At 45.2% G+C, this 17,187-nt stretch overlaps 3 protein-coding genes and 1 pseudogene across 3 annotated transcripts; 1 reads left to right on the forward strand and 3 right to left on the reverse strand.

The window, feature by feature from the left end:
* Positions 1-1,310: 1,310 nt before the first annotated feature.
* On the reverse strand, positions 1,311-3,485 carry LOC149333929 (uncharacterized; annotated as a pseudogene).
* Positions 3,486-4,854: 1,369 nt separating this feature from the next.
* On the forward strand, positions 4,855-8,246 carry LOC149333930 (uncharacterized). The gene is made up of 5 exons (XM_089557819.1): positions 4,855-5,007; positions 5,226-5,562; positions 5,656-5,813; positions 6,199-6,516; positions 8,212-8,246. The coding sequence occupies exons 1-5, from the start codon at positions 4,977-4,979 to the stop codon at positions 8,244-8,246; spliced, it is 879 nt and encodes a 292-aa protein (XP_089413945.1). The 5' UTR covers positions 4,855-4,976.
* Positions 6,144-7,448, reverse strand: LOC149333931 (uncharacterized; the record flags this gene model as incomplete). The annotated part of the gene is made up of 1 exon (XM_089555824.1): positions 6,144-7,448. A coding segment is annotated over one exon (891 nt), but the record flags the coding sequence as incomplete, so codon positions are not given.
* A 626-nt stretch (positions 8,247-8,872) lies between the features above and the next one.
* Positions 8,873-11,810, reverse strand: LOC149333932 (uncharacterized). The gene is made up of 4 exons (XM_089556142.1): positions 11,681-11,810; positions 11,302-11,477; positions 11,047-11,206; positions 8,873-9,914 (listed from the first exon to the last, which is right to left on the reverse strand). The coding sequence occupies exons 1-4, from the start codon at positions 11,713-11,715 to the stop codon at positions 9,842-9,844; spliced, it is 444 nt and encodes a 147-aa protein (XP_089412268.1). The 5' UTR covers positions 11,716-11,810; the 3' UTR covers positions 8,873-9,841.
* Positions 11,811-17,187: the final 5,377 nt, after the last annotated feature.

The following is a 17,187-nucleotide window of genomic DNA, read 5'->3' on the forward strand; positions in this document are numbered from 1 at the left end:
AGATAAGCATTAGCAGTGAAAAGTATATATATCCTGTACTATAACTTTACGCTATATTTTGATCGTGAAAGCTTCAACACCATTAACACAAGCATCAAAATTAATCCTCTATGTATTTATTTCACCAGATAAATGCCTCTGTGATAAAAACTAAGAGATTAGAATCAGAATTGTGAATTGCAACAGTGCCACATTCAGGACTGAGTTGTGATAATTAGCATTCCTCTTACCTGTGGTAGACAACACCCTGCCCATGAACTGCTCCCAGTCATCATTGGGTTCAATTCGGTTTTTGATGGCTGTAGTAACTTTAGCTGTGCTCTTGCATGGTGGCCAGTAGACTTTACCGTTTTGAAACCGTTGTGAGCGGACCACAGCTACTTCATCAGAGTGTAGAAAGTGCACCTCTGAAAACATCTAGAAAGTTAAAGTTGAAATAATTAGGAAAGATCTTACGTCTCCACATTTTTTTGTAGAAGGAAATGCATAAAAATTAAAGGTTTTTAAATACAAAAGGATAACAGTCAACACTCCAGAAATTTCCCTGATGACAAAAATTTGGAGAGGATTTACTTCATTATGAACACTGATTTTTTGGTAATCGAATATGTTAACCTCTCGTCGCTGCATTTGTTGATTTGACTTTATATATCTGTGTAATGAAAAACAGTGTGCAAGCACCTCCAAGGGAGCATAAATTTCTAGGCTAGCAGGTTAATAATGCACACTAGGTGGCCCCAAGATGCAGGACAAGAAATAGGAGGCACCACAGGTGTTGTACCTCCTATTTCATGTCCTGTGTCAGCTTTTGCTGGTTCCATCTTTGCACCTTCAAGAGAGCATGCTGCAGGCCAGTTTACGCAGTATAATGGGATGAATTCAGTGCGAAAATCAGACAAGGGGCACAAGACACATATTGCATTCACAAGCGCTCACTATATGTCTTCTTGTGTTCCTCATCTTGTTCTTGCGCTGAATTCATCCCATTGAAGCACCTTGCTTCCCCTAAAACTTCTCCCCATCGCCCCATCCCGAAACCCTGCTTTACGCCATCGCACTAGGAATTTCCTGGCACTCCCCTGGCAGTAATGCAGATTCAAAGTGATAAAAGAAGTAGCATCAGTAATAGCAGGTTCAACTGAAAAAGTTATTACACAACTTCATTTATCAAACAAAATTTTAATTTGACCTCATCAATACTAGCAGTGGAAATCTGAGAAGCCTTCAATTTCTGCAGGTGATGGTACCATATGATTGTGCAAGCCAGCTTTCCAATCACCAGTTTGATAAGAACATACTTAGGGCTTGAATTATCCCGTATGCAGAAGCGGTATTATTACAAACCCACTTCCACAAGGAAAGCGGCAGCATTTTGACCTAATTTGTTGGGCACTCCACACAGCATTCGCAGATGAAAATTCAGAAGCCTTGTAGATGCACAGTTCGGCCGTGTTTGCAACACCTGTATGGAAGTTTGCCAGCTGCTTGTAGAACTGGCCACAGATGTTTATGTCTCCATCATCTAACATAATGTTCGTAGCTATTATGACATTCCCATCATCCATCAGAAGACACGGATCGGGGATATTGATTTCCACAACCATGTTATGAAACACCATTTTAAGGAACTGCTCTCCCTGAAATTCTGGTGGCATCGGCCCTGAATCATGTGGTTTTTCTGGCAATGCTTGTGGATTACTTGCTGCCTTGGAAGACATGCCAGCCTGATCACGTCATTCAATCGTTTAACAACTTGCTGTAGTGGTCGGTTCAAAGATCGCAAAGCTCGTTTCAGCTGACCCAAGAAGCTCTCAAAGCGGAATGCAGAAAACGAATCAAGGTGCCCGAACTTGTGGACGTCAGCAGGAAGGTGGATCAGGGAGTGTACATTGTATACATACACACCTTCACCATATAGACGACCTGCATCAATGACAACTCTCTTAGCAGCTTTTCAGCGAATCGCAACTTTGTCTGGCAAAATCTTCGGCTTGAGAGAACAGACACTGCGATGCTTAGCTTCAGAAAATGCTTGTAGTAAGGTCTCTTCAGGTGACCTTTCAGAACCACGGGGCCAAAGTAGAAAAGGAAGTTGCGTAGCTCAGTTGCGTTCCATCTGTCAATTTCAGAAAGACTTCGAGGCTTCCGGACCATTTCTTGAGGGGTGTGCATCTGATGTGCCATGAGCATTTCTGAAACATCAGTCTGCATGCGTGAAGAAAGCTTAGATCTATGAGGCCGTCCCTGCACCCAGTAGTGTAAGAGCTTCCTAATAACTCCCAGGCACACTAAATGCATGTAGTCAAGGGGAAATCCACTGACCATGCCAAATTCAAAGTCTACCAAAGGAGACTGTCCACGATGGTGCTCTTCTTGGTCTTGGTTTCGAAATGCCTCGTCAGTTCGCAACTGACAGTCAACTTCTGGAAGAATAACTTTCCTGTAGCTTTCAGAGAAAGTTCCTTCTTGAACACATTTTTCACAGCTGAAGTATCCCCATGCCCCTTTATGCACTTCAAAAATGCCCTTGCTGGTGCGTCACAAATAAATGCACACAACTGAACAGTACATCTCTTGCCATTTTCCGTAACGCCATCTGCCAGCAAAGTATTAATCTCGGCAATGAAGTCTGCTAAATAAGCATGTAAGCTTTCTGGCTTTGTGTCACCAACAAATAGAGCTACAACGAAAGGCTCACGGCCACAACTTTCAGCAACAGATGCCAAAATGGACCAGAATTGCTTACTTGACCTTTTTGCTAATGGCAAGCCATCAATGTTGATTAAAAGTGAAATAGAATCCCCAGTGATGACTCCTGTGCTCATCATTTGTTTTAGTTTCGATTCAATAGCGAAATAATAGTAAGCACTAGAGGCCCCCATGCTTATCATGTTGCAATGTCTCGGTGTCATCATCAATGTTCTGGAGTCGCAAGGCAGCTCAGGGTGGTACTTCTTCAGTATTTTGAGCAGCATGCTGACATGTGACGCACATGCTTTGGTTTCACAGGCCCACCTAGCTAGCTCGCTTGACAGGGTGATTTCCTCTCCCCTTGAGCCTGCCCTCGAGTCAAAGTTGCTCGCAGAGTGTTCTCCGCTTTGACTGGCCTCTGACGCATCATGTACTCCTTTAATATTGCCTTTCAGTGGTCCCAAATGCTCCCTTGCTTCGCCACAATCATCGTATATTTCTCTATCCGACAGATTCACTTCAGCCGCCTCAGCACTAACGAAGAATTCTTCACCTGAGTCCGGCAACAAAATTTCCGTTACTTCGGAGTCAGAACTGCTGGCGGAGTGTTCTCCGCGATGACTGGCCTGTGACGTGCTGTGTCCTCTGTCACTGTTGCGTTGCGATGATTCTTCAATAGAACCATGAGGTGACTTCGCCAATATGTCTTCAAGACAGTCCCGAACAGTCTCGGCAATCCTTCTTCTCCTCTGTCGGTCTCCTACGTCGTGTGGCGGCCGTCTACTCAGCTTCATTTTTCGCGACCTTAGCCTATCCTTATTTCGGGCGAAGAGAAACGTATAGCTCCGTTTGTTTCGCTTATCACGGCATCACAATGAAAATGAAAGGAGTCACTCACCTCTCACGTTTGACCGTAACGTAGCAATGTCAAGGCAGCGCTCGCTTTGGCGTCTTTCGCATGCTTTCGTCGACGAAAACGCGGGGAACGCAAAAGTAAAACGCATTAAAAAAATGTGTCAGTGTTGCCAACTTTGGTGCATCTAGTGACTGCGTTGAGCCAGCGGTTGAGCCAAGCGAGCTTCTATAGGTGGTGTCCAACTTATGGCGGACATTGCGTCACGGCGAGGTTTCGTCACGTGATTTCTGACTTCCGGGTCTTCTCTGTCGCGGTGTTTGCATTGGTTTTGCCTGTGAACGTGAGCTTTCGAGCATATTTTTTTTATTTTAGACGTCCACAGCACCGAGAAAATGGTGTGTTGCGCTGCCCTAAACTGCAGCAACTCTGGCAAAGCAGGCTACAAGATGTTTAGAGTGCCATGGGACAGAGAGCGACGAAAACAGTGGGCCGTTGCTATCCGCCGGCAGACTGCTGACGGCAAACTGTGGATGCCCACCGACAACTCTCGGCTTTGCTCCGAGCATTTCGTCAGTGGTACATGTTTGAGACCCTTGCGTAAAAAATGCAGTCGGCTTGAGTGGGTTTTGCTCTTCTTTTTCCTTCAGGAGCACCAAGTGCTGACCCAGACGACATTGATTATGTGCCGCAGCTGTTTTCATATGACGACAACAGCAGCGCTCGGTCATTTCGCATCCTGAAAAGGTTCGTACGAATGCCTTCTTGTTCCTTCAGCGTTTAGAGATGTTATAGCATTGAAATATTTTTCTTTTTCCCTCAGTCATCAGCGGTACGCTCACGTAGCTGAGGTCCGATATCAGCGTGTGCCACCACTGCCGGCAGCTGTAGGAACGGCAACAGCAAGCGCTGCGGAGTCGGCTGCAGGCGGTGGCTCTGTGACACTGCCAGACGAGGCAGACGCATCAGGCGCCACGCTCGCGGACTTCGAGGCTGACTGTGATGCTGGAGGAAGGCTGGCCGATGCAGGCAAGCAGCCATGCACTTATTTGCAGCAACAAGTTAGTGTAATGGGTGCTAGTTAAAATTTTAAGTGAATCTCATTTTGTTGTCGAGATCTTAATTGAAAATGGTTGTTTCCTTTTTGTCATGTTGAAATCATCCGAGTTAGAGCACCCACATATGAACTATTCTTTTGACAGCTTTGAAAGCTTCTATGTTTCTCACACCTGTTGGATATTTTCTAGTTAGTGCTTTGATTTACATAATGATATTCTCTTCAATTTTAGGAACTCAGACAGAGGCTGCTGTCTGTATCAGCTGCAGCCAACTGGGCACTGAATGCGAGAAGCTGAGACGAAAAGTGTGTGACCTGAGCAAAGCGAACAGGCGGCTAAGGCAGCAAAAGGCCAGGGATGCAGATGTGGCTGCAATGACTGAAGCCAAAGTTGCATTTTACACTGGTATGTGTGTGGCTCCTTCCTCTAATATAACGCCTCTTTCTGCATTCCATTGTGACAACTTGGATTGGTGTAAAATGAGCCCCTATTCATTCAGCCATACGATATAGTGGTGCTCTTAGGCCAGAATATTATGTGGAAACACAACTCTCATTGCGGCTTCCAGCTGTTACCAGGATGTAGTACAGTTCACTGAAAGTCGTTTTCTTCTATCTTTCCAGGTCTGCCCAAAGCAATTTTTTTTACACTCCTGTCGTTTGTCGCAGCAGGCCTGCCTTCTAACCATACTGCATTGCCACAGGGAACGCAGTTGTTTTTGTTCCTGATGCATCTGAGGCAAGGTTTTTCTGTAAAGGACCTGGCGTACCGTTTTTTTGTGTCCCGTACCACAGTGACTGCCATTTTGAAGGTTTGGGTGGAGCCCATGAAGGCTTTGTGCAAGGAATTAATTAAATTCCCTGACCCAGCTGTTGCCCAGTCATGGCTGACTGCGAAGGACAGGAACTTTTTCCCGAAGCTGCGGTGCATCATCGACTGCACAGAAGTTGCAGTGTCAAGGTATGTCTGCATTATAAGCTCTGGTATATTTCTTCAGCACTGTATAGAAACGGATTTTCACGCCCAATACTGAAACTTTTTTTTTGCTTACAGACCATTCAACCTCAACACACAGCAGGAAGTGTGGACTAACTACAAGCAGGACTGCACACTAAAGTTCCTCGTATGTGTGAACCCACATGGTGCAGTTATGTTTGTGTCCCCTGTGTATGGAGGGAGAGTGACAGACAAGCAGATCACATTAGAAAGTGGTAAGTTTGTTTATTGCTTCTTTTCACTCTTCATGTTTTAATTTTAGCGTTATGAAAAGCCCCACTTTGAATAGTTGCAGTCGTTCACCTTTATTCATAAAGCACATAAACTTCAGATGAGGCGGATGAGATGAGCGGAAATTCAGATGAGGCGGAACAAAATCAATCCTCCAAAGTAGAGCCTTTGCATTCAAGATTGCTTACGAGCTGAGTATCGTAGTACAAATAAATTACAATTTACAATTATTTACAATTATTTACAATTAATACATTACAATTCTATTACAAATAAATACTTTCATCTAAAGCTGAAGTGTGATGAAGTGCATGCTTTTGAATTGGTGTAGTACTTAAATGAAGTTAGTTTCACATTTTCACTTTAAAGGTCTACTGGACATTCTTGGAGATGGTGACCAGGTGCTGGCTGACAGGGGTTTCCTCCTTCACGAAGAGTTTTTTGTTAGAGGAGTGCACCTCATCACACCCGCCTTCACGAAAGGAAAACAGCAGCTCCTGGAAATGGAGGTCGTTAAGTCCAGGCGTGTGTCCTCGTCAAGAATCATCGTTGAGAGGGCCATTGGCCACCTCAAGAAATGGAAGATGCTGCAGGGAACTGTAGCCTACAATCTCGTTCCAAAGTTCGAGGATTACCTCACTATTATTTGTGGGCTGACAAACATGGCCCCATCCCTGGCAGCAAAATGTAAGCGTTCATTTGCTTAGATTTGTACATTCATCTGGCTGCTAGAAACTGCGTAGCCTGGGTGGAATAATTTTGCCAAAAAAGCTTTCGAGAGCCTGGATGTGCGTATCCATGAAGCTCGCTTCTTTTTCCACCTTAATCAAAATGCCTCCCTTATCTATGTGCAGATAAAGGTAGCACAGACTACACTTTAAAAGATTGAAATGCAACTGTGCCTGAATCTGGCAATAGTATTTGTGAGTCACTTTCACAGTGCCTGCAGCATCCAAACAGAAGTCTACTTTAGCTTGCCCTTCTGTGATAAGGTCCTCTGGGTCCACATCTCTAAGACTGCACAAACATTTAACTTCAAGAAGTGATGGTGCGTGGCACTCACACTGAAAGACCCCATCTGGGCTACATCCAAGATATGGGTACTCAGGTGGTATCATGAGTCCACACTCTTCTAGCCTAGCATCTATATGCTGCATTTTATACGGATTGAGGGCTCGTTCCTTTGCCAGCAGCTCAAATTCAATGCCGTACTGGATAGCTGGGCTGAAAATCTCTGTTGGATGCAGTAATCTATTGATAAGTGAAGTGCACTTCACCTGTTTAGAGCGGCATACCTCTTTAAAAATGGAAGCAGTAATTCTTCCTTTGCGATGGAGGCACCACAAAGCGCTCTTTCTCTGTTCTTTCGTAGCCACTTCAATCTGTAAAGCTGTGGGCATGGTGATTTTAAGATTTCTGATAGCTGCTTGGTAATTTTTGTCTACCTCTGGGTTCAAAGGTTTGAACTCGCAGAGTGGTCTGTTAACTGTAATCTCAAACTCTGCATCTTGCTCTTCTACTTCACTCTGGTTGGCCTCGTTGCACCCATTTTCTTTCTCATCAACAAGAGTGAAGTACCTTGCTGTTGGAGCAACCTGCGAAGTGAAATGTTTGTAGAATGATTAACACAAATCCCGAACGTGGGTGAGCCACAAAAAAACTGAATGGTTCGGCGATGAGAGATGAGCGGCTGAGTGGTTTCGAAGACGCAGTCTGTAGGGGTAGAAAGCTGGTTAGTAGTGGTAATGCAACAGTACAGCTTGTTTTAAAGTGGCTATATAAAACCTGACACTTATATAAACATTCAAGGAATAGTTTAGCTTGTCAAGATTTTCTCAGGGAACACATGATATGGAAGAGAAGGATGGTAAACTGAAATCCATAGGAAATGCTGAAACAAGCTCAGACCAAGCTCTTGCATTTAGCAGAAAAAGTGCATCAAGATGTCTATGCCCTGTACTCTATAATAGGAATTCCCATTTCAACGTCTTGAACATTAGGCTGTCTTACCATATTCTCTCCAAAAATGCTGCAGAAGTACACAGACAGCTTGTGTGGAACACTACTTTCACGAGGGTTTCCCACAAGCAGATAAACTCGATTAACTTGCCTTTCGCAGTTCTGCAATAAAATTGCCTACGTCAACAGCAGAGTCTGCTTTTGCTTGCTCTTCTTCGTGCTTTGGGTTGGTACCTGGCTTTTCGTGCCTCTTGTGGTGCCTGTACCGAAGATGAGCAGCAAGCTTCGGCTCCACCTGTGTCATTTAACAGGCTTAGCATTAAGATAATAATGCCAAGTGCAGTGCTTTCGTCTAGGCACAAGCGATGCAAATGCTGCACATTTCTGAATATTTATACATGCATGTATTTTTACCTTTTTCAGCCGAGGCACCAACCACTGGCATCGGACATCCGTAGGTGCCCTGGTGGGCTGCTTGTTCTCCTTTGACCACGCCTCCAATACAAAGCACACAGCAGCACAGTGGCTGCAGGCCCGCCCCTGTCTTGAGTGGAAGCAAGATTCGCACCACACATTCTAGTTTAGTTTATGGTTTAACATCCCAAAGAGACTGAGTGTATGAGGGACGCCGTAGTAGACATCTCCGGAAATTTCGGCTAGCTGGAATGCTTTAATGTGCGCCAACATCGACGGTACACGTGCACCTTGCGTTTTGCCTCCATCAAAAAGCAGCTGGGGTTGAACCCGCATCCTTGGGTTCAGTAGTTGAGCGCCGTAACCACTGAGGCACCTTGGCAAGGCGCACCACACACTCTAAATGAATAGCTGTGAGCACCATGATGGCGCTGTTAGCACCATGAGCATTGTTGCAGATGGCGAACCTGAACTAAACATGCACTGTTCAGAAATCAAGTATGGCAGTTAACCTTCACATCTGTGGCAGTTGCACACCAGAGGCATATTACATCCTAGAGCTGTGCAGACTCTGATGCATGTTTCAGTGCATGATTATGCTTGGTAAGTTTCATGCATGTTGCAGTAACTGCCACAGGTAGTGCTTGCAAGTTGTTTACTTCCACTTCTATCCTGAGACTCGCGCACCTAATGTTCACTCCACAACATACTATCCCAATATGCTAAAGTTCAGAAAGCAGGTTTATCTGGAAACCATCCGAGGACATGACCTTCACTGAGAAGGCACTAAAAGAGTTGCAGTTAGTTCTGTAACGTGTCTGCTGCTTCTTGTTTGTCCACTGTGCCTCAGGTCAGTGACGTAGAAGAAGTTAATGAAATTCTTTAACCCATGAGGTTGCTTGCCGCTGAAGGTGACATGTTGTACAAGAAGAGTTTCGCCTGGAGTTGGTGGCATCATCTCCTCTTTATTCAGTGAATGCAGATTGGATGACATTAGCCTTCGGCGACTGCCTTACAAGAGGAATCTCGAGAGTTCCGTTTGATATCGCATGACTATGCAGTTGTCACAATGTGTGCACCACAGCTGCTTGCACATTTTTGTCGAGTAAGTTTCAATACTTGCCGCATGGTGTGCAGTTCCTTCTCCATACAACAGTTTGTGGGCACTTCATAAAACCTGGTCTCCAACCTAAAATGTTAGTGGTACATTGCAAATTATGACTGTTCTTTTGAAGCTTGCATATAGATATAATTCTTCATTTTTGTTTTAAGCAGTGTGTGACTTATGGATAATCTGTGCTTTTGACTTGTGTAAAGCTGAAGACAGAAGCGGTAGGAAAGTGCGGCTTGTTATAGCGTGCATGTTAAGTTCAGACTGTTATCAAGTGTGTGGCTTGGCCGGATTTCATTGTAGAATTTTTCCATGGAGAACATTAGGGACTCTGAGTGAGGTGTTTGCAAGTGAAATGGTGCCTGTTTATTGCAGTGGTAGCATAAATTCAGCACAAGCAAGGGCTATAAAAAGCAGTTGATGTGGTGTTGTAGTCGGTGGCACAAGGCTGCCAGTGGTCTTCACTGTCTCCCATTCAAGGCCAAAATGACGCATGGACACCACCAGCTACTGCTCTGGTCCAGTTGTTCATGGCAGACACACGTCGTCGGTGCGTCCAGGATGAAGTGTGTTGCTCCCACTTCGGTCACCGCAACAAGGGCTGCGAGCCATCAGCACATAGTTATCATCCATACCTGTGTGTTGTTTATGGCATTAGGGGCAACCTGCTATTGAGAGGAGTGTGTGTATGAGTTGTGGATTTCATAAAGTGCCCATAACGAGCCACCTAGCTCCAATTTGAATTCTTTGAGATGCTTGTATTGCTCATTCTTTGTCAATGCCAATCCACCCAAAATAGCTTCTAGTCAACATTTTCAAGTTTCATAGTCTTGGCGCAAAAACTACTCTGAATACTTCTGGAGCTACCACTTTGTTTTCCAAGTTGTAGGGCCGATCACACACCTGCCTAGAGTGCTCCAATGATGCCTTAAGAAGGACACTTGCGTAATTTTCAAGTGATCTAGGTATTGAAACCTGGCCTTACTGCGCAGCTAATCTCCATAGATGTTTAACTTGCATCTTAAAAAGCTACACCGAGACTGCCAGGCAGCCAGCAGCTGCCAAAAATACACAACAGAGTTCCCTTCAAGCGCTGCTTAGAGGGAACTGTTTGTATGCAAGGTATTTTTATTTTCTGTGTCCCTGTAAGTATAATGCCAGCAACATGATCTGGATTGATGTTCCTTCTAGGGGCTTAAGCAATGTGTTTGCTGCTAAAGGGAGATTCTGAAGCCTATAAAATCTCATGCTGCTCATCTCAGGCAGTCTAGAAACTCTTCAGCTACCTGTGAATTGTTCTTTATTTGTACCAGAGGAACTCTCCTTTGCGTGCCTGAAGAACATACAGCAAAATTTCTGAGTGGCTTCTGTGACAAAGACTGAAATACCAACAAATGTGTGTGTGCCTTTTCACCCTTATTCTGCCAACAAAGCTATTTCAGCAATGCCTTGATGCAAATTAATACAGCCTTTCATCACACTGGGTGCAGGTGCATGATTTCCGGGGCATAATTCATGCATGTTGTACAAAACAGAGTACAGCCATGCTAAAAACAGCATACTTGTCACTGTTCCTCTGCGCAGCAGCCAAACTAAAATTCAACCGCTATCAAGCTATATTTATTTTTGACAATTTAGATACTCTATAAAATAAATGAAATCAGATGGGCGGGCTAAACTGTACTGAAAAATAAAGATCATGCATCTTGTACACGCTGTGAAGTCGCACTTACCCTGCCATGCATGTGCAAAATGCATCTTCAATTTCTCCATTCGTTGTACATGCCACCCAGCACTGGTACGAAAACCCAGATCTTTGGGAGGGGCTCACTGCACCGTTCAGAATCACATGGCCCAGTTTCGGGACGGCCACTAAAATTGTGTGCACCTTGCCTGCAGATGATGAGACACGAGTTACTTAGGGCAAGAAATCCTCGCAATTAACATCCAACGAAAGCTAATTTGTTAGAAAGAAAAAGCGCACTTACCTGCTTGTACATAAAGATAGCCTTCCAGCGACTTGTACGCCTTCAGCTCCTCGCCGTCGCAGCCTTTCTTGTCCACGAAGTATGCGACAATATTGTCGTACGTAACGCGCGGCCACAGCTGACGGCAATCCCAGTACTTAAGTTCCTTGAAGCGCGATGCCTCCAGAAAAGGTGCGCTGTAATGCAGTTCACAGCTACATGTAACAGCCGCACAAAGAACAACATGAAAACGTTCTAGCGAGTGACAAAGCAACGTAAACTGCAACGAGAACAGACGACGTGCATGCTCTAACGCTCGCACTTCCACAGCTTTATCACTGTTTAGTCACGAATATGCTACAGTAAATTTGGACGTAATATTCTTAAGGCGCTTACTGACCTTTCTGGCGGTCCTGTAGGGGTTTTCTGAGCCATCAAGACACGAAATATCGCTTCGTTATGCTGCACTTTTAGTACTGCGCCGCACACGCTCGCTTTTCCATAAGACCCGGAAGTCGGACTACCCAGCATGCCTTACGGCTCGTTAAAGTTGGACACCACCTATTTTTACTTCGTGACTAAACCTTTACATTCTTCAAAATAAAGTTCACTCTCATAATATAATTATAAACTGTCAACTAAAAACTGGAGTTTGTTGCAGTGAAGCGTGAAATATCTTGGTAGTAATAAAATAAAATTTTTACCAAACTAGCCTTAGCCTAGCCAAGCACATCCGTGTTCAGCCTAGTGAACCTACGCTACGAACGCTTGTTAGGGCCCACCCTTGTGCTGATTCTACCCTAAATGTTTCATTGTTCTTGAGTGCTTATTTGGTTATATTTGCGTAGTGATGCGATCCTGTGCTTTAAAAGGCCATCAGACCTGCTCGCCAGCGTTCTTCAATATAGTGTTTTGCGTGTTTTAATGTCTCCTGTGTTGTCGCGGCGAAGTGAGGTTCACCACGAAGACGCTTAGAAAATGAGCCCGGAAAGAATATTTTGTGATGTTGATGTCATTTTCGCAGCCTAGATTGGTTGAAATTGACTTTCAGTGCTCGGTCTGATACGTTGTGGCTAATGGCATGCGTTTTGTGCTGTGAATCTACTCATTTTGTGGCGTTTACTTTATTTATTTATACAAACTGTAATAGCATGGATAATGCACGAATTGGGTAAGTAAAGAAAAAAAAGCTATGGCTTTCGTTCGTTTACGCTCACGTGAAACAGTGGCTCTTTCCAAAGCCCCCTAACGACAAACCTAAGCTGACAACGCAAACCCTTGCAGTAGCAAATATTGGTATGTGTTGTGATGCAGTGCAGTGGTTCATATGGACAGAATACTAAACACTCAAAGAAAAAGAAAAGCAGCTCTTGAAAATGTGTTCTGTCACTTAGTTCTGTTTCACTGTATCAAACTAACTGCTTGAGATATAGTGGAGTTGGAAAAGAAGACAGTCATACTCTGTCATGAGATAAAATGTACTACCATTTGCTCGTCTGATCGAGACCTGCAGCGTAATTTGGCACTAATGGGTGGTTACAAAAGAAGTAAGGAGGTCATGTATGCACGGAACTGTTGTTCCAGTTATGTTGTCACGTCACATCTTTTCAGAACCTTAGACACTCTGCAAAGAGGAGAAAAAGTATGTAGTGGTTGGAACAAAATCTGCTTGAATATGTCGATGCGGGCATAAAAGGTTGAAATATTCGCCCTGGTTTAGGGCCACCACACACCTAATCTGTTGCTCGCCACCTGTTGCGAAGCTATGATTCTAGGGGCCTGTGGTTAAGCACATTGTGGCGTCACGATAGTGGAGGATACGGTGTTATATCGCAGCTGCGTTCCTGTGCAGTGGCATTATTCCAGCTGCAATGTATTTCTGTTGTCTGCTCCGGGAGCCAACTCGAGAACAGCTTTTCGCTGTCAATATTGCTGCGGCCACAAACCATGTGCATAAAAAGAGCAAAAGTACTACCAATCTTAATGTTCTGAAAAATATTTCTGTTGTGACAACTTGTCGCCACAAAACCGCTATTTCTAATATGAAAGTTGTAAAATTTGTCTGAAACAATGATATCACACTTAAATATATTTTTAACGAAAATTCTGCAAACTCGTTTGCAGGGAATTTCACATTTGTAGTGGACAATGGTTCAATTACGATCATGGCGGCAGCATTTCGATGGATGCGATGTACAAGAGGCCCTATTGTGTGATGCTAGTGCACACTCAAGAACGCCAGGTGGTCAAAATTCAACTAAAAGCCTCCACTGTGATGTTTTTCATAATTTGGGACATTAAGCACCGCTAGCCACACTCGGAGATAGCTCAGGAGAGTATGACCACTGTGTTCAAAGCACCAGTGCATCATACATGAATGCAGATCCAGGGAAAAATGCACGAGCATAGGAACCTGGAAAAGGTGCTTCCCAGTGCTGGCCTTATTGCCTTCTACTGCAGCAGTGATGAACGCAGTGGTGCTCTAAAGAGTTTGCCTCGCCCCTTTTTATATACTGTTAAATTGCCTGTAGACAGCATCTAAAAGGGTTAAATTACCATCTCAAACTGCATACACTCCCATCACCAGTAGGTTCCCTTTTCTTAGGAATGCAAGCTCAAATACAAGCTCCTCATCCAAGCTCGTGATTTCCGAAAATGCCCTTATTGTGATGGCTATCCCATGCACCTCTTGTAAATATATCCTCCTTACTATGGCTCAGACTGGTGGAGCTGAGGTTTGCATTACTCAGTTTCATTACTGCTACATTACTAGATGATGTTAAAAGGGTAGCTGAATCTGAAGGAAAACATATTGTTACCTAGGCTGCCCAATTCATCTTCTCAAGGAAAGCCTAAACAGGCGGCTTAATTCACTTAAGTGAACTAACTTTCTTCTCTCACTTTTTTACAGTTTGCAGTTTTTCTCTTGGGGTTTAAAGATCCTCATACGTTTGACCAACTGCTCGTTTGTAGTACTGTTGCATAAATGCAAAGCAGCACCCAATCAATCGTGTTTACGGGCTAGTTGCCTGATACCGTTAAGAGGTAAACTGAATAGTGCGAACGAAAAACAGACATGCGCGACAGGGCAGTCCTGTGTGTTTATCAGTTGCCCTGTAAAATTTGCCCTTAAATTAAAACTGTAGATTTTACCTTTAAAAGTAAAGCTATATGTTCATTTGTACTTGGTGTCAGTGAAATACAGAAAAGGTGACGTCATTCATTCATGTGTGGCATCAGACATGATCCAAATTTCTTAAAGTACACCCTTTTCCATAGGCTGCAGAGGCCTCGCAGCAGTCAGATTCATTTTCGTGCAAGGAATCACTTGTGGTGCCTCTTGAGTAGCAAATCTAAGTAATGGAGAGTCCTTTTCATCAACAAGTCTTTTGGCCCTCAGGTGTGCCACGGGGGCTTCCACTATATGGTCGAGAAGCAAACCCCCGTTGCGGAGTTACTTTTGGCAAAGACTGTGCCCGCAGTTCATGCCTGTTTGGCGAAAGCTGTTCTAAATTATAAACGTATCCATAGACAGCATCGAGGCATTTCGAATGAAAGCAAGTCGCGCTGCACTTTTCTTACCTAGCACATTTTTTATCAAGCTGTTTGCACATCCTTTGCATATCAGAATTGCACATCTGGTATGCTTGCTTTTGTCACATGTTGAAACAGTTCAAGGAAATAATGGTTAATTAATTACTTGAATTTTTGTTGTATTAGGAAGTTAGCGATAAATACAGTTGAGGTGTACATTAAAGGGGTGGAGACACCAAATTTTGAAGCTATAAAAAGCCTGCTATGGGATTCCTATGTATGCAAGGGCAGTCACTGCCAGGCGTTGGACGCAACAAACGTTTAAAAAATATTTTAATTCGGTTCCAAAGATTACCTAAATGCTCACTCTCACGACCTAGACCCATTCGCTAGCGCCATCAACCATGACGTCACAAGGGGTGTAGAAAAATAAAGTTTTAGTGACGTCATACCAAAATACAGTGACGTACGATGAGCGGGGCACAGCCGCGCGAGCGCAGTCGACGCACCAGCGAGCCGCGTTTGCTGCTAACCGCCACTCGCTCGGTTTGCGGCGCGCCGTTGCGAACAGCGTCGCAACGTCCGATTGCAGCTCGTTGCCTGCGTCCGGCCTGCTAGATGTCAACGGCGGGCCGCTCGCGGCAACAACGACGGGAAGCGGCAGCCAATGCGAGCGCGGAGAGCGGCAGCGTCGTGATGACATAGGGCGCACTCCTTGGAGCCGGGCGGCCTGCGCCAGTCTTCGTGCCGAACGCCGGCATCTGAAGAACGCGATAGTATTGTTTGTTCACGTTCATAGCAAACCCTGGGATATATGAATATCAAAAATGCATCGTTTGTGACGATCGTTGGCAAATACCGAGTTCCTGGTAGAAGTGATGACTGCGATGCAAGCAAATTTCATCCCATAGCCGGTTTTGTGCTGCTGCTACCTGGTGCGGTTCGCCTGCCGTCTGCTAGCTCTGTTGCTGAAGAAGTCGTGGAAATCGAGCATATCTTTTATTATGGGACGAGTTCACAGTAAAGGGGTACCGAGCGGAGCACGTTTCTGAGCGCTGGCCAGTCCCGAAGCTCCCTCAGCTGCGGAGTCGATATCGAAAGCAGCTAGGCCTAGCGACGACTAGGGCAGTCTGGGACCAGCGCGCAGGTCGTCGGCCGGCGTTGCCGCAGGCAGTGTCGCTGCCGAAAGATCCACTTGTAGCACAGATGCATGCTGTCGTATCTCGAATCTAGAAAGCATCCTTTCTGGTGGCATGGCTGTTTGTATTTTCTTGTGTGGACGTGAAGTACGCCGAGTCTGCCGGCCGGTAGGTCAGCCTGGATACCGTCTGCCGACGTCATAAAAGCGAGCTAAAGAGTGTTCTTGACGTAAATAATAAACCATTGGACAAGAAATGTGAAAAAAGTGTCATTTTTGAGGATCGCTGACCAATACTGAGCTGCTAGTAGAGGTAACAACTGTGATATGAGCAAATTTCTCACAACCGCGCCTAGCAGCTGCCGCTGGCGCGACGTCGGGGTCCGGCTCGCCTGGCGCCCGCTAGCTCCGCTGCCGAAGGCGTCGAGGAGATTGACCATACTATTATTTTATTGTGAGATGATTCTGTTAACACTACAGCTATTTGTGAAAAGTAGGCCTTTTATTATAGCGCAGGCGACTTCCGAAGCGCCGGCCGCTTGCTAAACAGGCTATAGGCCTAGCGACGACCACGGCAGCCAGGCAGCAGCAGAGCTCGTCGCCCGGAGCGCCCGCGAGCGGTGCCGTTGCCGAAAGCTCCCAACATAAGCAGACATGCTTTGTCGCTGCTCGAGTATAGCTGGCAGTTCTGATAACAAGGCGATCTTGTCTTTTCTTGTGATATTTGTACACCATCCCAAGCAGCGCTCAGGTACTGCTGCACGGCAGCGAAGTGTGACACCGGTTGTGGGCGCAGCTTGGGTAGAGCGGCGCAGCGATGCTTACTGGCATTTTGCAAAGTGTTTCGCATCCTCACGCGAACCCGCGAAGGCGATATTAGCGTGCGAACGAAAAAAAGTCGATGTCCTCACTCGTTGGAATCAGATCTGTCAGAATCCGAGCTGCTGGGACTAGACGTGCAGTTGTTTGTTTTCATATGCGCTGGTCAGCACGTGTGTGGGAAAGCAGACGATGCAGCAGTAGGTGCGTCACAACTTTTGTGGGCCCACGTGACCAAGCGAAGCAGTTGATCTTCCCCCTCTGTGACGTCACTGTACAACTCGGCGTTCCGAAACCGAAACCGAAAATCGTTCACCTAAAAATGCTATAATAAATTATTCACTGTGAATATATGCATCTTTGAGTGTGTATCATGCTTCCTGGAGCCATAAGAAACGTTTGCAACTAAGAACGCG

This window comes from Amblyomma mixtum, chromosome 8 (assembly GCF_055824585.1).
Source record: "Amblyomma mixtum isolate Tamu chromosome 8, ASM5582458v1, whole genome shotgun sequence".
NCBI classification, from domain to species: Eukaryota; Metazoa; Arthropoda; class Arachnida; order Ixodida; family Ixodidae; genus Amblyomma; species Amblyomma mixtum.